This window comes from Mirounga leonina, unplaced genomic scaffold (genome assembly GCF_011800145.1).
Source record: "Mirounga leonina isolate KUSES-001 unplaced genomic scaffold, KU_Mleo_1.0 Mir_91, whole genome shotgun sequence".
In the NCBI taxonomy this organism is placed as follows: Eukaryota; Metazoa; Chordata; class Mammalia; order Carnivora; family Phocidae; genus Mirounga; species Mirounga leonina.
This window is the reverse complement of record NW_023270839.1, coordinates 16,757,576-16,781,043: the sequence shown is the minus strand read 5'-3', so window position 1 is coordinate 16,781,043 and position 23,468 is coordinate 16,757,576. Positions and strand designations below refer to the sequence as shown.

General features: G+C 47.3%; 1 protein-coding gene across 1 annotated transcript; it reads right to left on the bottom strand.

The window, feature by feature from the left end:
- Positions 1 to 4,159: 4,159 nt before the first annotated feature.
- On the bottom strand, positions 4,160 to 19,710 carry THBS1 (thrombospondin 1). Its single transcript, XM_034994906.1, has 22 exons — positions 19,571 to 19,710; positions 18,890 to 18,985; positions 18,071 to 18,630; positions 17,089 to 17,164; positions 16,595 to 16,794; positions 16,363 to 16,485; positions 15,296 to 15,389; positions 13,735 to 13,908; positions 13,258 to 13,434; positions 12,778 to 12,951; positions 12,368 to 12,495; positions 12,102 to 12,254; positions 11,499 to 11,717; positions 10,913 to 11,020; positions 10,315 to 10,474; positions 10,042 to 10,160; positions 8,041 to 8,275; positions 7,630 to 7,857; positions 7,198 to 7,469; positions 6,731 to 6,828; positions 6,488 to 6,627; positions 4,160 to 6,204 (listed from the first exon to the last, which is right to left on the bottom strand). The coding sequence occupies exons 2-22, from the start codon at positions 18,954 to 18,956 to the stop codon at positions 6,197 to 6,199; spliced, it is 3,513 nt and encodes a 1,170-aa protein (XP_034850797.1). The 5' UTR covers positions 18,957 to 18,985; positions 19,571 to 19,710; the 3' UTR covers positions 4,160 to 6,196.
- Positions 19,711 to 23,468: the final 3,758 nt, after the last annotated feature.

The window sequence follows — 23,468 nt, the reverse complement described above, 5'->3', positions numbered from 1 at the left end:
GCAGGCAGAGGGAGAGGGAGAGGCAGGCTTCCTGCTGAGCAGGGAGCCTGACGCGGGACTCGGTCCCAGGACCCTGGGACCATGACCCGAGCCGAAGAGACGCTCAACTGACTGAGCCACCCAGGTGCCCCTGAATTACTTGATTTTTATTATCAGTTATCATTTTTCAGAATGCAGCAACTATATCATCCTGTTGGAGAGAGTATTTATGTCAGAATTTTGAGCAGAGGTTCCATGCCTCGCTTTGATTGTACCAACTTAATCACCTTCTCATCTCTGAAGCAAATTCTGTGGCCGAGGGATGGACTGTGATGATTGGTGTAGTCAGGGATTCATGCTTACTTTTCCTAGATGGGAGTTGGGTTAATCTTCCTGGAATAACATGTAGAAACTAGGGACAATAGAAAAAAGTAAGCCATAGCAACGAGTGCTTAGGAGGAAGCAGACATATATTCACTGCGGTTACTAATCTCCTACTGTTTTCCAATGAGAATACTGTGGTAAACCCTCTAATTTTAAATATCTTGAAGACTGGAGGGGATTAATAATAAATAAATAATAAATAATTATTAAAATATTAAATAATGTGTTGGTGCTTCCCCATGTTAGACTGACAGATGTCGTAGAAAGAGACAACCACTTTCTAGATAGTAATTTAGTACACAACTGTTATAAAAGGACCCTATAAGAGGTCTTCTAAATCTTCTTTTTGGTCGTTCTTATGTTACACTGGTGATAGATGGATGATATTCTTAAATACATGGGTATTAATCAACATGTCCTAAACACCATATAGAGAGGGCAAAGGGAAGATACTCAGACTTTTTTCTCTAGAGTGCACTAAAAGAAATGAGAATGCAGCAAATAAAGATTAACTACTTAAGAAAAGTTCTTTGGTTCTATTTTAAGAGAGGAGTTTTGTCTAGTTACAAGTCAGTCCTTGGATTCATGAGAAGATTTTATGTCAGCGCTTTTTTACAATGAGTTGGCACTAGAATTAGAAGTCCAGTTTATTTCTGATGAAATAGAAATGAGCTGACTATTTTCATCTACTGATAGTGGATGATGTTAAGGATCGCTTACATCACATTTCCTGGACTTTTAAAAAATGAATTCTGTAGCTACTATTTTCAGAGGAGTTGATAGGCAATTTCTTTTTTGAGCCTCCTCTTTCAGTTGACATGAGAATAACAATGGTTTGTGTCATTGAGCCTGGGTGGCTCAATGTGTGACAGTGTAATTCATCTTGATGTCAAGAGTTTTGTTGTGGGGTACCATCAGAGGTTAATGTCATGCTTTTAGACTCTCCTAGGAATGACATGTGCATTGTAAGGTTTGAGTTGGGAGAGGTGACATGGGTGGGAATTTGGAGTGGTGACAGATAGGAGCCATTTTGGCCCATCACCCTTTTTGAGGAGCTCAGCTTTCTAAACCTGTGTTCTTCTGGTATTTGTGTGTGTGTGTGTGTGTGTGTGTAGAGGGGTTGAGAGCTTATGGCTTCATAAAGTGTTTCTGCAAATAGTATTTGGGGTGTAATGAGCCTTTATGTTATAAGAATTTATGAGAAGGGAAGGAAGACAGAATGATCTTAAGTAATGGATTTTGCCATTGAAAGAGGGGACACCGGGGTGCCTGGGTGGCTCAGTTGGTTAAGCGACTGCCTTCGGCTCAGGTCATGATCCTGGAGTTCCGGGATCGAGTCCCACATTGGGCTCCCTGCTCAGCGGGGGGTCTGCTTCTCCCTCTGACCCTCTTCCCTCTCGTGCTCTCTGTCTCTCATTCTCTCTCTCAAATAAATAAATAAAATCTTTAAAAAAAAAAAGAAAGAAAGAGGGGACACCATTCCATAGCTCATCAACTGAAAGGACCTCTAACAGGGACTGGTAAGCTGAATATATAATGTAATTCAGATGAGATCCAGGTACATTCAGAGGTATAATGTAATTCAACATGAAGGCCCCAGAGTTGTTTTTTTTTTTAAATGTTACCCTGAAAGGAGAGGACATGTTCTTATTAAAAATCAGTGTTTTTATTTTAAGGTTCCCTCTAGACTTGAGTCTTTGCCCCAGAACAAGATAGAGAAGAAAAAGTATGAAAGAGCATCTTTAGAATCTTAAAATTTGAGGTTTTTCTGCTTATGACTTCTCAAGAAAACTCCTGGCACCACCTTTATTGTAAATTCCTGAAGGACCTGAAGTTTATTGCCCTTCAATCCAACTCTCTCTGAAATACAGGATGACAATAAATTCTCATAGCAGGAAGAAGCTCTCACCCTGATGGTGTAATTTTAATTTTTAACAAGCCCTTTGTTTCAATACAACCTACTGATTTGAAGGTGAGTCTCAGAGTAAACATGGAACATGCCTGGGGAAAAAAGCTCCTGTTCCTATATACTTTTTCTGTCCTATCAGGATTTTTTTTTTTTATGTTCAATTAGCCAACATATAGTACATCATTAGTTTTTGATGTAGTGTTCAAGGATTCATTAGTTGCATATAACACCCAGTGCTCATCACAACACATGCCCTCCTTAGTACCCAGCACCTGGTTACCCCTTCCCCCCACCCCCTCCCTTCTGTAACCCTCAGTTTGTTTCCTGGAATCCAGAGTCTCTCATGGTTTGTCTCCTTCTCTGATTTCTTCCCCATTTTCCCTCCTTTCCCCTCTGGTTCTCTGCACTATTCCTTATGTTCCACATATGAGTGAAACCATATGATAATTGTCTTTCTCTGCTTGGCTTATTTCACTTAGCATAATCCCCTCCAGTTCCATCCATGTTGATGCAAGTGGTACGTATTCATCCTTTCTGATGGCTGAGTAATATTCCATTGTATATATGAACCACATCTTCTTTATCCATTCATCTGTTGAAGGACATCTTGGCTCCTTCCACAGTTTGGCTACTGTGGACATTGCTGCTATGAACATTGGGGTGCAGGTGCCCTTTCTTTTCACCATCCTATCAGGATCTTTTCAGTGACTGTAGGTTTGCTACTTAAAAGTGAATTAGAATTCTCTCCCAAGACTTGCCATGTTTGTGCTCTTCTGAGAAGGAATGATGTCCTATTTGAAAGAATTATCTTTCAAATCAGTTTTCCAAACTGTTATCATTTTTTTTCCCTATAACCCTTTCTGATAGCTTCTAGTGCTTGATTCTTTATCTGGGCACCATGAAATGATTTGGCAATTTATACTTCAAGATGATTATGCTGCCTTTGATGGAGAAGAGACAGAAGTCAACAAGGAAAGTCTATCTCAGTCAGCCAGTCATTTCTAGAGTTTAGTGGACCCCAAAGCCAGACCATTAGCCTACTCCTAAGATTTCCGATTCTACCTGTTCTTATTAAAACTGGCAATCAATCGGTCAGTATTCTACATTCATTGTTAGCTCACCCGAAACTCAAGGTCTGCTTATTGTAATGCTTTGGCCTGCTCTTCAAAAACTAATTTGATACTTTATATGTATTTTTAGCATTTCTTCTAAATTCTTTTTTAGTCCTGTTTTTGACCAAAGGTGAATTCGTTCTCTAAAAGGTGATGTCTAGAGTTTGGCCCAAATTTGTAAGGACGGCTCCTCCCTTGGTAGCACTTCTAATGCGTCTCCACAACATACAGTTGTGTTGTCCACCCAGTGCTGTCATTCATTGGTCCAAAAATGGAGTTGTGAGAATGGTGTGCGCTTCACTTGTGTTTTTCCCATTTTCACAGTTCTTTGTAGAAACAGAACTGTACTTTGGGAAGGATTCAATAGATGACATTTCATTACCTTAGTAAAATATAAAATTATATGCTGTTGGGGCCCCCATCTTAAGAGTCCTTTCTTCCCAAGATTTTTTTTAAGTGTGGAGCCCAACATGGGGCTTGAACCCAGGACCCTGAGATCAAGACCAGAGCTGAGATTGTCGGATGCTTCCCTCACTGAGCCACCCAGGTGCCCCGTCTTTCCTGTTTGATATGGTAGGCTCCTGTTTTGTTCTTATTCCACAAATCCAGCGAATATGTTTCCTAAGCAAATCAGTCTTCAATTATATAGGAACTGGGAATGTTAGTAATATTTACTGTAATGTGTTTTTGTGTCTGCCATATTGGTTTAGGAATGGAATTTACCCATGCCTCATAACAAAGCCAGTAATAAACAGGGATTCAGTAAGTATAAATATAAATTTCCATATGATTTATTGTTGTTCCTTGTACATAAGAAACGGTAATATACAACTTACACTGCTTTAGAATGTAAAATGGATAAAAATGTGTACAAAAAAAGCACATTCCTAGAAAAGTATTGGCAAATAGTAAAAACTGGGGCGGGGGGGAGTAACAAGCGAAAAACAAATCAAAAACAAAACAAAAACCCCAATAATTCTTCAATTCAGTGTGCAAACATTTTATAAAAATAGAAATACTAACTCTACAGGCAGTATTTCCTGATAAATTATTTAAATAGCATATCTACACAATCTGAGATCTATTCCAAGGGCAATGAGAAAATAATTTATAAAAATAAAGCAATGGTATATAAGATAGAAAAAACATAACTTTCAGAAAATGTATTTAACATTTCCATGCTATTTCCTTATTGGGAATACTTTTCTGCAAAGAATTTTTATACTATGTACAACATTGCCTTTTTTTTTTTTTAAAGGTACTACAGTAGCTTTAAGTTTGTAAGACACTTAAACTCTTTCTGCTTGATCCAAAAATTCTTTACTCAGTCACACAACAAATGAGGTAATATTTGTATATAAGTTTCACCTTTGTTATTTTTTTCTCTCTTTTGGAAAAACAAAAAAGTGTAGATGATTTTCTTCTCCCTGGAAATAGGCACAAGGGATGGGGCACGACAGTTTGAAAGGCCTCATGGCTTGCTTTGAAACTTAAAGACACTAGCAAATGGACAACTAATTACACTTGAAAAGACAAAAAAAGATCCCAAGTCATTCACTCTGAGCACAAAGCGAAGAGCAGCTCACTCTGATGTTCCTCGTGCCGTTCTTGAGAGATTTGTTGATAAATCTCCACTACCTGCTGTCACTTTCCATATGAAACCTAGATTCCAGGTAGAACAGAGTTAATAAATAATCTGTATTTACAATCTTACAGTCATGAAGACTCCTAACAAAGCTGATATGGATAGTCCTTACGCTTCTTCCTGTTCCATGAATAGTCTTTCAGACATATCCTCCAGAGTAAGTAAAAAATAAATATTTTATATTGTAAAGTGTTTGTAAAAAACAAAAATAAAACTCCATGATATTCAGGAAAAAGAGAGACAAGGAATGTTTTAGTTGATAATTTTGTGCCTTTCTAACCATAAAAATACGAACACGGCTGCACATTGCTTTGGAGGCAGCCTGGTGCTCACTGAGATGGTAGGTTTTCGGATTTTCCTGCTGCATCTGCACAAGCTACGTGTGGAATAAAACCAACAATTTCATGGTAAGCAGGCAGGGGCAGCCAGCACAGCCTTCCACTGGCTTAATTCTCACTCCCTATTGTGGTCACTATGGGTGATAGCTAAGGGATGGGGATCCGTGAGGAAGTCCAGAAGCCAGTCTTTCCCTCCCTTCCCTGCTTCTATTTAAGTGCCTATGTACGCGGGTTAATCAGCTAACACTGGTTAGCATCATGAAATCCAGCAAGAGTCTTCCAATCCCCTGAAAATGATTTAGTACCGAACATGTAACAGCTCCTCCATCTTGTCTTCATACAATCATCTCTTGGGGACATGCCCTCCCCTTAGGGCTTTGGCCCCTGCTCCCCCTCGTTCTGAGGGAGTCGGTCAAGGGTGGTGGTTTGCCAATTCTAGTGAGTCCTCCCTTCTCTCACATGCCTGGAAATGCTTTGGAGTCCACTGCTCCGAGATGGCTTCCCAATAGCACTCTACTCTGACAGAAACAGAGTGGACAGCCACCTGCTAGCTGAAGCACGTGCACGTGTTTGCTTTTTCAAAAAGCAAACCAACGAAATTGTTGATGTTCTTGGACGAGTCTCTTCGCAGTCAGAGGCTGCATGCGGAGTCTGATTGGGGAAAATGGCATTTTCTCAAGGCAAGTCCCATATTCTAGGAGTCCACAATGATATGCAAGCAGAGAAAAGGCAGGGAGGAGGGATCCTGGGGGTTTTCTTAAGCCCGTGGTTCCAGAAGGTGCAGCACCAGCATTGGTTAGGATCAGTCTTTTGATCAACAGTTTGAGGATTAGGAATCTGTTAAGTAAACACATAAATATACAAGCCCATTAATTCACGAAGGTACTGGCTTTATCAGTTAATAAATTAGCCTTCGTAGAGCTCTACTTTTATAGTAACCAAAGCATAATTTAAGATTGGCTACAGTTCATAGGCCTTGTTCTTATTGTGGTCTTCCACAGCAAAGTATCAACAACCCTTCTCTAAAACTGTCTTTTAAACAGATGCTTCCATAATTGGCACTCTTGATATTAGTCTGAATTAGAGATGTCAGCTGCATTCACAGTAATGTTGCTCCTACCTCTGCATTCGTATTTCAGGTCGGAGAAGAACACCATTTCTTGAGAGAAGACAAACAACCCTAGCCTACCACCAGCATAGGTTTTGTCATAGATGGGTCCTGAGTCAGCCATGATTTTCTTCCCTTCATACATCACCACTCTGCAGGAAAAAGAACATCTCGTGAGTGACACTCCTACTTTTTGGTGGTCTTCTCCTTCCCCATCAGTGTGACTAAGTGAAACATCATCAGCGCGATCTTTACCTAATGAAGCCGGTCTTGGGCCGGTGGCTGAGACGCCATCTGTAGGCAGTGAAATCTTTCCAGCCTATGTGACGAGGGTCATGCCACAGAGTGCGCACCTGAAGGAAAAGGAAAAGGTACCAAGTGGACCTAAATTAGAGGGCTGCAATGTTGGGTTTTTCCAAGGCCTTTCATTTGATGCATGCTCTTGAATGTCCGTATAAAGCAGAGAGAGAGGGGAAGTCTTGTTTGAAGAGGCTGAAAAGGTCTTTGGATTTGAAGGTAACTCTTAGTTACAGCAAGTTCCCTTCTCAGACGCTATTAGGTTTTTACAAAGCAGAATGTAATGCTGCAGTTGATGGTGCTGGGAACTTGGTATCTAAGGACCCTCCTTGCCCCCCAGCATTGGGAGTGTCGGCCAAAGCACAGCATCCTGAGTGCTAGTCAAGCACGCATCCACTCTCCCTTCTCCGGGGCTTTGTTCTTACCTGGCCTGGGGTGTTTCCCGTGTGCCACAGGGCATTCCGCAGGTGCTCTCCTGGCCCCGTGGTAGAGTTCACGACTTTCACAGAAAGGCCTGAGTATCCCTGAGCCCTAGTGGGGTTGGTGTCCCAGTAGGACTGGGTGACTTGCTTCCACATTACGACATAAAAGCGGCTGCTAGACTGGTAGCCGAACACAAATCCAGCATAGTCGTCATCTCTTTCAGTGTTGATGAAGAAGGTGCCACTGAAGTCCACGGCATTAAACTCATCATAACCTAGGAAAAGGAGGCCAGACCCGGGTTAAAAGCTGCAGCCTTCAGAAGCTTCTCTGTTACATTCCCAGACAGCCTGAGGGAAACACATAAGCGCCAGGTTTTAGATTTGCTTCTTTCCCAGGTGAGTACTAGCCTTTTGTATGGAGAACTCACTACTCACCTACAGCAAGTCCGGGATCACAGTTGACGGTCTGGACAAGTTCTTTACCCTGATGGCGTACAACCCAGTTAGGGTCATTCTGGGATGTCCCTTTGGGGTCTAGAGGAATCATCTGGAATCGGCGGAAATCAGTCTCGCTGATATCAATGTTTTCAGGACAGATGTCATCGATGTCTGGCACATTGTCATGGTCAAAATCATCTTTGCAAGCATCACCTCGACCATCACCTAAGGTCAAAAAGGCAAGAGTTCAGTGAAATTCTGAAACATGACTGGTCTCAGAAATTGACTATCTATTCTAAGTTGGCATCTTGTCTCTTTATCCTCACAAATGCATTTAGTTTTGCTTTTATTTTCTCAATCCAGATAGCCGTGGTGTTGGTCTCTTAGAAAGGGGCTTCACTGACTCACCATCAGAATCCTTCTGGTCAGGATTGGGCACGAGTCTGCAGTTGTCCCTATCATCAGGAATGCCATCATTGTCATCATCATGGTCACAGGCATCTCCCTTGCCATCTTTGTCATGGTCAGCCTGGTTGGCATTGGGCACATAGGGACAGTTGTCCAGGTTGTTCTGGTGGCCATCTTCATCAATATCCTGATTGTTGTCACAGGTATCTCCAATGCGGTCTGAGTCAGAGTCGAGCTGAAAGAGACAGAAAGGGAAGGTAAATTGAAGTTTAAGTCATTAATGGGAAAGAGGACTTAATGGAAGCCTCTCCCATGTTTGATATGGCCAGTGGGGTTTCAGGTCTATAAGCTATTGCCAAAACAGTAGTAGTAGTAAAATTTTCTTGATCCTTGCGGCACCTGAGTGGCTCAGTCAGTTAAGCATCTGGCTCTTGATGTCAGCTCATGATCTCTGGGTCCTGGGATTGAGCCCCGTGTTGGGCTCCACACTCAGTGTAGAGGCTGTGTGGGATTCTTTCCGGTTTCCTCTCCTTCTTCCTTCTGCCCCTCCCTCACCTTGCTCAAATAAATAAAATCTTAAAAAATTTTCTTGATCCTTGTTTTCATATGAATTTTAAAACATATTTAGAATTTTTAAATATAAAACTTTCTAAATAAAATCAATCACTAATGTACCTCACTTTAATGGATCAAAACATTAAGATTTCAGTGTTAACTGCTTATTTCTCAACATTAAATGAAATTCTTTGTGTCTTATTTTCCATCGAAGGTTCCAGTTATAAAACTGTTGACATGTCCACTTCTACTCTAGCTCATTAAATCATGGAAACATGGCACTGTTTTTTGTGTATATTGGGTCATGTGTATGGTGGAGATTAAGGATTTTAAAATTTTTTTTGTATTTGGTTTTAATACATCTAGTCTATGAGGATTATTTGTTGGTTCAGGTAAAGTCAAACTTCTAAGTTTCTTCAAAACTATTTCTCAGTACTTTCATATTCTTCAGTGTGCATGGGATGCTCAGAGATTATTTATACAGAGACTGGAATTTTTCTTGCAAGTAAGATTTACATAATGCCTGAATAGTTATATTATAATCTGAGGAACAAAACAAACTCTTCCAGGGAGATAAATGATATTGATGAAGTTTATGGTAACACTCAAACTCAAAACAGAGGACCCTCAATGCCATTTGCTCAGCAAAGCTATCCCAGAGCCTTCCACTATTCCTGTTACAGCCCACAGCTCTTTATCCTGTTGCTTTTGTTTTCCAGGACCTCATAAGAACAAGTGTTAGGAGGAAAAAGCTGGATTTATCATTTCTGTGATCTTATACAATTTCCATTTTTAAAAAGCTGGTTTCCAGGTTTCTACAGCAAAGCATTTTAAAAAAAAAAGACCTGCCTTAACTTACATTGCTAAAATATGATGGCCAATTACACGTGGAAAGAAATACTTTCAGACATGGAACCTGTTCTGGCTAATGTCTACATGTAGCACTCCCTCACACAGGTAGAGAATGATCTGTTTGCAATGCCAAATAATTTTGAAGAATGACAAACCGGAATTTCTCTAGCTTTTGGAAGTATTTTTAGGTTGAGGTTTTCTTACAGCCAGATTATATCGTTAGCCATGAAGATAGTTATTAATTTTCCTGAGAGTATTTTCCTTCCATCTTAGTCTCAGAAATGATTACTATAACTAGAGTTACCAGATTTCTGCTTTGTATAATTTGGTAGATCACACAGGGTAGGTAAGACCTGATAGACGAGTGAAGTTAAAAGATTGTCACACTAAGGATTTTTGGGATGCTCTCATGCAAGGAGGTCTCATGAAAGATTTCATTCTCATGAAAATATTGCAATTGGCTTTGAGACCTCTGAGAGCAATGGTCATGAAAGAGTTTGAACTCTAACTCCCTTTTTTTTTTTTTTTTTTTTAAGGGCCTAGCAAAAGCTATTCCAGTACTCTACTGGAAGATTCTCAATGGAGTCCACCTACCTGATCTGGATTGTATTCCAGAGGGCAGTTGTCACACTGATCTCCAACCCCGTCCATATCCGTGTCCCTCTGGTCCACGTTGTAGACATACTGACAGTTGTCTCGTTCATTGAGGATACCTACAGAGAACAGGTGACCAGTCAGGGCTGGAATCTCCAGCCTCTGGGGTTTCAACAAACTGCACCCCCAAAGCCAGGGCTGGAGAGAACTCAGGTGAGAGCTGAGTATGGTCCCCACTGCCCCCAGGCCTGCTGCCGTCAGGGAGGGCCTCACCGTCCCCATCGATGTCTGCGGCGCAGGCATCTCCTTCCCCATTATTGTCCGTGTCAGCCTGATCTGGGTTGTGGTTGTAGGGGCAGTTGTCACAGCGGTCTCCCACGTCATCTCGGTCATAGTCATACTGGGCTGGGTTGTAATGGAAGGGGCAGTTGTCCTGCAAAAGAATGGCGCATTTTACAACACTGTCCGTGCAACCAGCTCAAGCCTACAACCATCTGTAACATCTTCTACTTAATCCTCACTGTAGAAATTGAAAGCCAGGGCCTACCGAATGAAAAATGGATTCCTGTGGGTTACAAGTCGGTGAAATGTACATAGAAGGACACCGCCCCAGTTCTCAGTGTGTCCGATATAAATTTTACTGCAATTTAGGGAAGCATGTGAAACAAATCTGGGGAGCTGAGTGTCGTTTGTTCATACGTTGTCATTTCTTGCTCAAACCTGGGGTGGGGGAGGCTGTGAGGAAAACCCAAAACCCTCATTTTAAACCTTCTCTTGGCAACATCTAGGTGTTCCAACCGGCCCCGAGTAACTCTGCGTCAGAGTCTCGCACGAAGAAGGGGAACAGAGGAGGCATGGGCTACACCCTTACCCTGTCGTCTGGGATTTTATCATTGTCATCATCGTCATCACAGGCGTCACCGATCCCGTCCTTGTCATAGTCCTCCTGCCCGGAGTTGGGCAGGTTGGGGCAGTTATCCTGGAAAGAGAGGATGCACATGAAAGCTCGGTCCGCATGCCCCTCGCTCAGCCCGAGCCCGGGGCACGGCCCCCAGCTGCCCCACACGGACCAGAACTGCTGTGCTCCCCAATGGCATCTTACGGTTTCTCACGGGAGGACACGAAACTGAGCATTTTCTTGGGGGATATGTCGTTTGTACAAATACCCTGTGCTTTATATATGCTGGGAGCACTGGTCCTGCCCTGCTGGTATTTGGGAGAGTCGTGAACACTTTTCGGGAGGAAGGAACCCGCTCTGGAGTGCACTGGCCAACAGGGCCCGCCCTCTTCATGTTCTTGGCACCAGGGGATTAAATGTGAAGACTTCATGCCATTTGGCCTTTGTGTGATTTCATCTTTCACTTTCAAACTTTAAGCATTAAAAATGGCTCAGCCCCTTCCCTGGGTCAGGGCGACACGCCTTCTTCTGGGAGGCATGCGAGGGAAGCGGGCTCTACCTTCTTGCAGTGGTAGGTGGCATTGGCCACGCACACCAGGTCCTCGTTGGGCCATCCGTCCAGGTCCGTGTCCTCCCCGCAGATGATGCCATTGCCCGCGTAGCCGGGCTGGCACTCGCAGCGGTACATGGGGTCGCTGTAGTGGCCCAGGTAGCTGCACTTGGCGTTCTTGTTGCAGTCGTGCGTCCCGTCTGTGCAGGGGTTGCGCGGCTTGCACACCTGCGGGCACAGCGTCCCGAAGTGAATGCAGAGTCTCCGAGAGAGTCCCCGCATCCCTCGCCTCTCCACGGACACGGAGGCTCCGTGAGGAGGAGTGCGGGGTACCTCTGTCCCTCCCGCTTCTCCCCCGGTGGATGTACAAGCCCATCAGCTCGCCCCTGAGTCCCCAGAGCAGCATTTTCTAGGGTGAGGGGCTATTTCTCCCCCTGCTGGGTTTTCAATGGACTGTCCTGGCCCGTTTCTAAGCCCTAGGCCGTACGCTCGGCCCCCTGCCCGTCTTTTGGGAAGGCTGTGACAGGACAGGCCTCCCTTGGCCGGCTGTTTCGGCCACGGCCCCCGCTCGGCCCCCGCTCCACTCCCGTCGGGGGGTCTAGTCCTGTCTACCTGCTTGTGGGCGGTGGCGTAGTCCACACCCTGGCCGAAGGGCTGCGGGCCCGTGAAGCGCGGCGGGCAGGGCAGGCAGTTGTAGCCGGGGTCCGTGTTCTCACACCGGTGCTCGCCGCTGTGGTGGAAGCAGGCGTCGGGTACTTCTCTGCACTGTGGGAGAAACAACAGTGTGCCTCCTGTGTGGGTGGCGCCGCTGCGGGAAGGGGCTGGGACCAGGTCAGCTGCTTCCCCGACGCCTGGTAACGCCGCCAGTATGTCCTCACCTCATCCACGTCTTGGCACTGGACGCCATTTCCGCTGTAGCCCGGGGGGCAGGCACCGCACTTCCAGCTGCCGTCTGGGTAACTCGTGCACTTGACCCCAGCAAAGCAGGGATTGGACAGGCATCCATCTGAGATCAGGGAGACAGGCACACGGTTGGTCTGAGCGGCTCCTGTCGGCCCGCTCGTCACAAGACAATGAAGCATTCAACATCGTGGGCTCTATGTAACCGTTCACGTGTTGGGATTACTCGGAAATGCCAGACGGATACTATAGTCCGAACACACAGGACCATTCAGAGCTAGAACTCCCCATCCCCCCCGCACCGAATGCTGACCATGGCTTTCAGTGAAACCACAACAAAGAAACCTGAACTCCCAAGGGTGCTCTTATCCTGGGCTGCAAGACTCACCAATTGGGCAGTCCTGCTTGTTGCAGATCTGGTTTTCTGTCGTGTCACCGACACAGTCCTTGCCTCCAAACTGGGGTGTGGGGTTGTTGCAGAGCCGGCTACGTTTCTGCACCCCTCCTCCACAGGTGACAGAACAGAGGTCCCACAGTGACCAGGGACCCCAGCCTCCATTGACTGCAAAGAAGTGAAGCACAGGCCCAAGTTAAGGCCAATTTTCAAACACCTCACCTGTCCCAGAACACTCTAACTTGTTCTCCACTCGTCTGACACATGGAAAGAATGTTTGGGAAGAGAATTTGAAATGGTTTCCTTTATGTTTTTTATTAAAAGAAGCTGCTGAGCATGCAGGACTTTGCTTCTACTTGTTCCCTAGGAAGTAACCTCCCCCCCCCCCCCACGACCCACCGAACTAGAGGCCACAGACACCTATAGCCGCGTGGAGCTGTTGAGCCCTCAGCTGTGTGGCCCGCTCTCACTTACTGGGGCACGCGTCTTTCTGGCAGGCTTTGGTCTCCCGGGCTTCGCCTTCACATGGCTTCCCGTTCATCTGGGGGCTCGGAGAATTGCAGAGTCGAATTCTTGTGATCACACCATCGCCACAGGTCACGGAACAAGATGACCATGGGGACCAGTGGCTCCAGCCGCCATCCTGTTTAACTAAAATACAAAGCTGACAGTTATAGGGTGCTCACCAGGTGTCAAGCTCTGTGCTAACCGCTCTGAATGCATTACCTAAATGAAATCCTCAAGATAACCCAATCACAAGCTATTATTCCCCCCAATTTGCAGGTGAGGAAAGGGCCTCAGGGAGGGAAGTTGTGCTCAAGGGTGCAGAGGTGAGCAGAACTGGGGTTCAGATGCAGACAGTTGAGAACCTGTACCCTTAATCTCTATGCTGTCTGGCTGAGGACAAGGCCAAGTCTGTGCTCTGCACTGCTAAGCGGCCAAGATGCTCACATCTCTTATCGCACTCCTGAATATGGCAGGTCCGCGTCTGGACGGAGGAGCCCTCGCATCGGTTGTTGAGACTGTCACAGGAGCGACCGCGCTGCTGGATTCCATTGCCACAGGTTGCAGAGCAGGAGGTCCACTCAGACCATGGGGACCAGCCGTCATCCGCAGAGTCGCTGGCTGCAGGGGAAGTGGGTTCATTTAGTGTGTGATCAGCGAAGACAAGCTATTCTGTAGCTGGCGCTCTTTAGGACCTTCTTCCTTTGCCAGAGGGCAAAAAGCCACATAGGTCTTAGGCCAGTAGCCGAAGGGTCTATCCCAAGTCCTTGCATGTATAGCAGCGGGGGAACGGAAGGCTCAGCACAGCCCCGCCTTCTCCCCACATGTTTGGGGCCTCCTGTCTCAGCATTTTAAGCGAGTTTCCCTTTCCTGACTTCAGATATCTGGATACGCATTTCCAGTCTCAGGCTTCCCAGAGCACTAGATGTGGAGGCGGCTCATGGGAGTCACTCCGGACTGTCAGGGGAGCCACAGACCACGTGTTTGGCAGATGAGTTGAAGGCAGCTTCGCTACCGCTGGCTCTGCCTCCAACTCGGTCATGAGGCTCATCAGTGTGCAGCTCCTCTTACCCTAGCATGTGGGGCCTGCTCCGGACATATTTTCACAAGAGAATGGGCTTGTTTACCGTCTGCCCGGGCCCCAGGACTGCAATCGCATGTAGCTGTATCAGACACAAGACAGAGAACTTGTTTCTCTTGCCGGCAGTTGGAAGTTTTCCTAGCGATCCCGGATTCAAGGTCAGGACTCCGCTGGTCCCCGGCTCGCTCAGTTCCCTTCCGCCCACACCTGAAGTGAAAGCTGAGCAGCAGCGGGTACGCGCACGATCCTCACAGTGCCAACCGCGCTAGCACGGTCCCTGGACGAGACTACTTACTCTGAGCTGTGACCGGCTGTGTCCACCAGTTGTGTAGGGGTGTGTGAGGTGTAGGGGGAGTGCTACTTTCCTGCTTCAGGTCTTAAGTGTGCTGAATCATTTCATGACTTGTACGTACTACATTCAATATTGTCCCAGCAAAGTGAATAATTTATACTGGCAACACCAACCAGGGGATAGGGTGCCATGGAACAATACAGGGCCTTATTTCTGCCGAAACGGAAACTGCTCTTAGTCTTAGGCTTCCTACTCCTGCAGGTAGAATGGATGTAACCTTCAGGCCCAACTAAGTTCAGTGCAAGCACTCAGACCGTCAATTTATCTGGTGAGCAGATTTTTCTTCCCTCTAGGCCATAGTGTTAAAATCTAAGCAGTCCATTTAGAGCTATTGCTGCTACACATTCGTCTCTCCTTTCCTCCGAGCATCAAGTCGAAATCAGTAAGCTGTGCCAAGATCATTATTGCCTAGAGAGCAGCCAAGCCGTCCGTTAACCAGATGGCGCAGCAGGAAACGGAGTTTAAACACACAATGGAAATGGGGGTGGGGTTCCAGTGTCCCCTTTCAGCTGTCCTGTGTGTATGGAGAATGGACCTCGTCACTCAAGAACGGTTATGTGGTTTTACGAACTTACGCCAACACCGTGGGCAGCATTCTCCGTCAGGGACCGTGGCATTGGAGCAGGGCATGATGGGGCAGGACACTTTCTTGCAGATGGTAACGGAGTTCTGCAGGGCAAGAGGGAGACATGGGTTACTAAGCATATTGTAAGCAGAAGTTTATATACTGTAACATTTCAAATTACAAGACGAAACCTGGTCAGAGCTGTAAACACTCCAGTGGAAGGAGTTGAATAGATCTGTCTGATTTGCAGGCACCATATTGTGGAGACAGTTTTAGTGCCTTAGAGAGTCCTTAATTGCTACATGAGTGGTGGAAGTGACAGCATGTAGAATTTATCCAAAGGGAACCACCAAACATCTTGAGTCAAGTCTTTTAATCGGTGTCTGAAAATGAACTCCAAACGCAGTCAGGACTTTTAAATTTAAAAATTTTCCTTTTTAGAGAGACAAGATCAGTGAGCATTTTCCCCCTTCATGGATAGTTCTGGTTTTATATTACGTTGGAGATGAACAGACATCAAGGTGGCTCCCAAATCTAGCAATCCAGGATTTGTATTTAAGCGGACTCTGCTCAGTGCATCAGGCAAACCGAGGCGCCCGGTACTGGCTTTGGGGAGAGCCAGGGATCCACACACTGCAGGTGGTACCCTCTGAGCTAAGTGGACAGTTACGTCCTCAGTGTCCGGGCTAAGTGATTCGAACAAGCAGCACTGTATTAAGGGAATCTCGAGGTCATTGTTGAATGCAAGTCAGGGTTGGGGAAATAAAAGGAATGTTCCGACCAGGTTTTATTTACCAGACATTCAACACCTAGCCTTTGAACGAAAGCAGGTAAATTACTCAAATGTCTTAGCAGATTTGTTCTTTTAGATACTTAGCCTGAGGAATAATGAAGACTTTGAAAAACTTTGAGAGTTTCAAGATTTTATGGGAGGTCACAATTGCATCTTGAAACAAACAAACAAAAAACCCCAAAAGCAACCACTTTGGTTATCAGGCTATGGAGCATAGAAAGAGCTTGTGTGGCCATCTGGTATTTCCCTACAGACTGGCTTCAGACAGTGGAATGATCCCTCACCTGACAGCGGCACTCCGTGCAGCTATCAACGGTCCACTCCTCGTTATTCCTGTACTGAACTCCATTGTGGTAGCAGAGGGGAGGCCTCCTCAGCTCAATGGCCAACTCTTTGTTCTCTTCAGTCTAGAAGGGGGAGAAAGGTCATTAGTGTCATCTTCATTTTCATTGGGGGTCATCTGTGATACACCTTCAGGTGCTCATGCTAAAGGGCTAGGGAGTGGAGGCCACTGACCACTTTGCGGATGCTGTCCTGGAGCGTGGTCACGATGGTGCGCAGGCCCCTCAACTCCAGGACCATGCTGGACAGCTCATCACAGGAGATGCCGCAGATGGCCTGCAGGTCCTTCGTCTTGTGGCCTATGTAGTTAGTGCGGATGGCAGGGCTGGAGCCGTTTACCACATTGTTGTCGAGGGTGAGAAGGACATTGGTGGCTGCCAAGAAAGAAAGGAATGCCATGAGAAAAGTCATGGAAGGTCTTAACACAGCTGTTTTCACTGGCCAGCCCCTGGAGCTCCTAGCTGGAAAGACATTATACCTGGGGTGAAGGACACAGGGGGAGGGGAGGCACATAGGTGGATCACCCTTTGAGATCACTTTTATACACCTCTTAACTAAGTTACCCTGGGTAATTTATGCACAACCGCGGTTCCCTAAGTTTGTCAGCTTGTTTTGGGTGGAATCCCCTGAATGTCCTCACATGCCCCCCAAAATAGAAGGGTACTCACCGCTGGAACAGCCTTTATTCCTGAGGATGGCTTCTGGTGTGGTTCCGAAGACAAACCTCACGTTCTGCAGCACCCCCTGGGGGCAGAGGACACACATTACTTGTAGAGTGGTGGTGGGGGTGCTGGGGGGAAATGGGTGGGGGAAACCGTTTATGCCAGGAAAAGGACACAATGGACGTTCTAAAAGTTTGAAAGAGCTCCCTTTAGAGATTACCATGTCAAAATAACACACCAACGTAAACTGCCAAACAATCACAATCTTAATTGGATCTCCTGCCAAGTCTTCAGTACTTTACAAAGAAATCCGTTATCAGCCTACTTGGGTACACAGGAGATAGAATCGGATACTAAGGACAGGCTTAAATGATACTCTCCAGTGTCAAAGAGTTAGATGTGGGAGTTTCAAAGCACAGCTGCAAAAACCTAGATGTTTAAGCGAGGAAGAAGCTGCAGCAGCAAATAATCACTATTTTCACCTTCGGAGACTGGCTCCCGAGACCAGCTCCATCCCCATGGGGAATCAAATAGCAAAGTGGTATTTATTCTGCTCGCAGTATCCATTTCAAGCTACAGTACAATTGGTAGAATGCTTTGAAATAAGTTATTTTCTTGAAAAGAGCATAAGGAGTCTCTAAGGCTTGAACAGGTGGCTATAGGAAAACCATTTCTTGTTTCCTTTAGTGGTTTTCAAAGTGCGGTCCCCAGAACACCAGCACCAGAAGCTTCACCTGGAATTTGTTAGAAATACAAATCATCAGGCCCCATCCCAGACACACTGAATCTGCAACTCCGGGAATGGGGTGCAGCGGTGTGTGCTTTAACAAGCCCTGCAGGTGAGTCTGATGCTCCCTGACGTCTGAGAACCACTGCTTTAGGCCACGGGCAGGGTCTCCCATACCAGAAACCCTGCCTCTCCTGTTCTAGCCCTCCTGACAGGTCAGCTGCTGAGCAGTCAACCCCAACAACAACGAGGACGCCTCACCTGGAAGTTGTCATTGACCCCTCCTTTCGCGACGCGGAGCCTGGCCGTGGTGGCCAGGTCCCTGGTGAAGATGCTCTGGACAGGGACGTCCAGCTCCGCGTTCTCCATTTTCTCACAACCAATGTACAGCTGGGCCCGGTCCTCCTGCACAAACAGGGTGATGCTCTTCCACTGGCCGGTCGCCAGCAGCGCTTCTTCCACCGACACCACGTGTTGCATCCCCTGCACGGTCAGGCTCAGGTCCAGGGTGCCCGCTTTGCCATTGGAGACCACACTGAAGACCTGGCCCGAGTGGTCTTTCCGTTCTATGGCCAGCAGCGTGCCTCGGGTCTTCTTCATCTGCCTCAAGGAAGCCAAGAGAAGGAAGCCTTTCTCTGCCCGCACAGCATCCACCAGGTCTTGGAACTTGTCATCAGGCACTGGGGGGATTAGGTTGGCATCCTCAATGCGGAAAGCTGGGCTGGAAGGGTCAGGACCCTTCACGAGGCGGCGCCCGGAGCCCTTACGGGCAGCCCCGGTGAGTTCAAAGATGTCGAACACGCCGTTGTCTCCCCCAGACTCTGTTCAATAGGAGCAAGACACACAGTGAGCTTTCTAGGCTGAGGCCAGGGATGGCAACTCAAGGACAGGGCGAAAACTCTGGGCAACCACGGCAAGAACTGAACGAACACCAGGGTCAGAGGGAAACTGCCTGCTGATGTTCCGGCAGGGCTCTGGGGAGAGACACCTGGCAGAGGAGAGACTGGGAGGAAGGCATCCTCGGGCTAACCCGGACCTCCTCATCTTCCCTCCCCTCTCAAAAGGTATACACAGACTCACCGGGAATGCGGCTGGAGCCACATGCATGCAACAGGAATAGGACACTGAGTCCCCAGGTCAGCCCCATGGTGGAGCTGTTTGTGCCCAGCAGGGAGCCTGTAACAGGAAACACAGAGCCCAAGGTCAGAGGCAGCCAAGCAGGGAGGGTGGGCACAACCTGGGGGCTGGGCTTGGGGCCAGGGCCCTGGGGCATCCCCCTCTGGCCCCACATTTGCTGGCCGGGGCAGGGGTGGGGGGGCGTCAGTATTTACTTTGGACAGGGCATCAGGAAGAAAAAGAGTCGAGGGGAGGAGACTGTAGTTTTAAAGTTGGGGGTTGGCCCTGGGGCAAAGACCAACCACCTGGGGACTTTTCCTTGGGAAGCTGAGGGCAAACAGCAGGACCAGGAGATGCAGTCTGGGGGCGCAGGGAGGCATGGGGAAGTAGAGACTCTCCTCTAGAAGACTGATAGAAAGGTGTGGGGAGCGCTGGCAGAATAAAAGAAAATCCTGGGGAGTCCTGACGAGTTGGTTTATGAACCCCAAGGCCGGAGAGAAGAGCTCTGGGGCCCTTTGACGACAGGGACACGGGGGAAGGCGAAGAGTAGGAGATCCGGGGTCCGCCGAGGGGCTGAAGCCTCGGAGCTCAAGGTGGCTGACCAGGGCAGCACTGGTCCTCGGCGGCCGCCCGGGGACTCCTTACCTGGGTGCACTCGGGTGCAGCGGCCCAGGGCGGCGGCGAGGGCGCAGCGACGGGCGCCGAGTCCCGGAGAGCGCGGGGCGGGAGTCGGAGGCTGCGCGGGAAGGGCTCGCGGGAGCGGGGACTCGGCGGCCGGCTCGGAGGCAGTGGCTGGCGAGGCGGCGGAGCGGCGCGCTTTTAACGGCGCGCTCACATTCCTGGGGATTCCTCTGGCCAATGGGAGGCGGCCGGGCAGGACGCGGGGGGGCAGTCTGGGTTCCTCTCTCCGCCCCCCGCTGCCCGGCGCATAACTTTTCAGCTAGAGAGTGGGGGGCGGGGGGGGGTTCGGGCGAAGAGCGGTGGAAAGTCTCTGAAAAATAGGTGCCCGCCCACGCAGCCTTGGCGCACCCGCGATCAGCGCTTCGGCCCCGGAGTCAGTGTGGGCAACCCGAGCGGCGACGAGGCTTTAGCCCCCCAGACCCTTAGGGGGACTTTCAAGCAAACCCATCTCCTTGGATACCTGGGCGACGGCTGACACTTGGGGACTGAGCCTGTTTGTAAAACCGAATGAGCCCGCCCGAGCCCTAAGGGAGCTGAGTGCGGGGTCGCGTCGGCCCGCCGGGCGGTGAACAGAGCCCGCGTTCGCGCTGCCCGTCGGGGCACGCTTTCCGCAGCTGCCGGGCGCCCAAGTCCCCGCGAAAGTCGCCTCTCGCCCTGCTACCGCGCTTCCACGGCTGGCCGCTTGGGGGCGGCAGATGTATTCTGATGAAGGGGACGCGCGAAGACCGCTTCTTTCTAGCCAGGAATGTTCAGGAAACGTACTCCTATCTACTTCCCTCAAACCAGAACTGAGCTTGTGTCTTGAAAAACAGTTTTTCTGCCCACTCGTGCTTCTTAACGTGACTCCTGGTTGGAGGATTTGCGGAACCATCTGGCTCTGGGGTCAAACTATTTACAGAACAGACCCATAAAGTAATAAATTACCCTCCACCTATCATTTTATTTCCTTTTTTCCTCCCTCAACGTTCTTTTCATTTTTCAGCTCCTGAAACAGAGGTGTGGGTTACATTTCTGTGGGTGCACCAATTACCATGAGCGCAGCTGCTTAATGCTTCTGTCATTGGAAGTCTGGTCTCCAAACCACTGTCTCAAGCCAGCGTGACTCCAGCTGCCTGGAATTCCATTCATCTCTTAGGGCTGGGATGTCAGCAGCCACACTTTCCCTGCTGTGGACCTGCGCTGTCAGGCTGGCCTTGAGACTCAGGACGCTAGGTAGTAACTTTACCAAATAAGGATCTCAGCCACAGGCTGGGGAAAGCCCTCGGGTTCACCTTCCTTCTTAGGACTCACACCTGGCAGGACTCCTAACTGCTGGAAACACCCACGAGTTTGCGTTCATCAAAGGGCAGTTTCACTTTTCCTGTGTGGAAGTGTTGTGTGACAAGGGGCACGTGTGTGTGGATTACAGCATGAATGTTTTCTAGTTACTCAATATACATCGAGTACTTCTGGAAGATGACAAGTATGTTCCTAAGACACATGTTGGTTCGTTGCTTAAGTAATAACTAAACCTGAGAGCCAGATAGATTTCACATGCTGAGAGACAGAAACAAAAGTTTCTATCGGATAATTAGTCAAATCAGATTCCTGTTGTAGAAGTCATCGGTAATGACTCATCCAAACAGATCCGAAGATTCCAGAGTCAGCAGCCATACATGTCCCTCTCCTTCCTTCTCCCTAGCATCCTGTGTGCTCCTTGAAAGGCAATTTTTTCTTTTCACTTGCTATTAATTCTTCATCATATCAAGCACTTAGGCACAGTTTTTGGAGGGATGGCCAGCTGATGGCCCCCTGCTTATTCACCCACTTGCTAATTTTAGACAGATCAGCTGGGGGCGTAAGGTCCACAAGAGGCCCACAAAAAGGATACAGCTTCCCTTTTGTAGAAAGCTCATCTCCCCTGGGGAGATAGATAGGCGAGAAGCGAAGCTCACTTGAATGCCCCTTCAGGCTAGCTGCTTCCGTGACTAAGGGACTGTGGGAATCCCTCTGGATTTTCTTGGAACTTGGCTTCTTTTAACAAAACAAGGAGAAGAATTTTATCCTCAGACATGCTTTCCAGATAGGAAGGTGATCTGTACGGTGGCAGGGAAGAGCTATCTTGTCAAAGAAAGCTGACAGAGGTATAGGAGTTATTTAGCGCAAACACAAAGACCTTACCCCTGTCACAGCACTCTAGTTTTTCTGGTGGAAAGGACTGATCACAGTGGAGGGGGTGTTTGGGCAGCGTTAGAAACTTACCCACATTCCACCTGGTCAGTGTATGCTGAAAATATTCCCCGGAAACGTAAATACCTCAGGGAAGCTTTGAGAGAAGCAGCAATGGAAAAAAGGGGAAAGAAAACCTCCACCTTTAAATGGAGGGTTATCATCCCTCTTGGGTCTGTATTTACAAATGCTGGGATTTCAGGCCAGTAATCTGACGTGGACCCGAGTGATGGGTCTTCCAGCGAAAGGGTCCAGTTCTCTCTTTGCCAAGTTGCTATCCTTGAGTATTATGTATTTAAAATTAAACTGTAAGGCATATGGCATTTTGCTGTAGGATTTCCTTTTTCCAAGTTCCCCTAATTGGATGTGGGATTGACCTAAAAACATTGCCAGTAAATAGGAGGAAAGGACTGTCAGTAACAGCTAGTTTAAAAATTACATGTGATTAAGGAGAGCAGGATAATTGAGAAAAAATTTTGTTTAGCAAAGAACAGCAAGGTGGGCTGTGATTTTGTGTAGGGATTTAACAAAAAAAAAAACATATCAGAAATGTTCCGCAGTGGAAAATTTCTTTGAAGTGAGCAGCAATTCCAGAATAGACCAAAATCATAGCATCTCTACAATGAAGACATCACAAATTCATTCCCTCTGAATATTTTTCGGTAGCTCATAGCTCAAAGTTGTTTCAGTTCAGCTACCTTGATGGGCAAAGCCAGTGGCAAGTTACCAGGAGATTTTTCTTATCCTTCAGTCGAACACCAATCCGCCTCCTTCATGAGATGTTCTACAGTGGCTTTATGTTGTACTCTCTCTTCTTTCTTTGAAGCATGGCTTATCTCTACCCCATAGCACATCAGCTTACATTCTTTATTATTTAGTTTTTCAAAGTAAATTTTATTTTTTTATGTATAAGGACTCTATTGTAAGGACCCAAAGGTTTGGGCTTGGGAAGCGCTCTAATAGTTGAATTTCCAAGGCCCTTTGTGCTCAAGTGAATTTATGATGCCAAGGAATTGGACTACTCACCATTTCCCCCAACCAGCTATACCATTTCATGTGGATATGCTTGAGCCCTTGGGCTGCACGAGGTGACCGACTCCCAAACCTCGCGCCCGTCCCCACAGGATTGAGTCAGTACTCTCTGGGAATTGATCTCAGTAAGAAGGGGTAGAATTGTTGGCTTCCGGGTAACTCCCTTCTCCACTACCATCTCCTCCTGTCCAGACAGTGATTAATTTGGGAATTGCCATGTGACCCAATTCTGGCCAATGAGAAGTTTGCTGAAGACTTCTGGGAAAACTTCTTTCTTATTTTTCAGAAAAAGCCCTGGGAAATCAGGCTCTCTCGGGCTCCATTTGGACGTGAACAAGAATGCTGAGAAACGCTGTTGGCCACTAGGGGAGCCAAACTCAGCAAGAGACCAATGTTGAGGAAGGAAAAGCAGAGACCTGGAAGGCACCTGAATGTTAGACTACATTTTTTGAGTTGCTAAATCTACCAACCCTGAAGGCTCGCCTGCCTCCAGATTTCTCTAGATATGTGCTGATTATTTAAGCCAATTTGTTGCTGTTTCCTGTTACTCAGAGCCACAAATATTACAACGCCTGCAGTTTTTTCATCTGCCTGGATTGCCTTTTCACTCATACTTTGCTAG

Coding starts and splice junctions, on each gene's coding strand:
- THBS1 (XM_034994906.1), bottom strand. CDS start 18,956: ATGGGGCTGACCTGGGGACTCAGTGTCCTATTCCTGTTGCATGCATGT. Junction 11,718..12,101: donor ACGCCACCGCCCACAAGCAG/GTAGACAGGACT, acceptor CTGTGCCCGCAG/GTGTGCAAGCCGCGCAACCC. Junction 6,829..7,197: donor CGGGAAACACCCCAGGCCAG/GTAAGAACAAAG, acceptor CTTTTCCTTCAG/GTGCGCACTCTGTGGCATGA.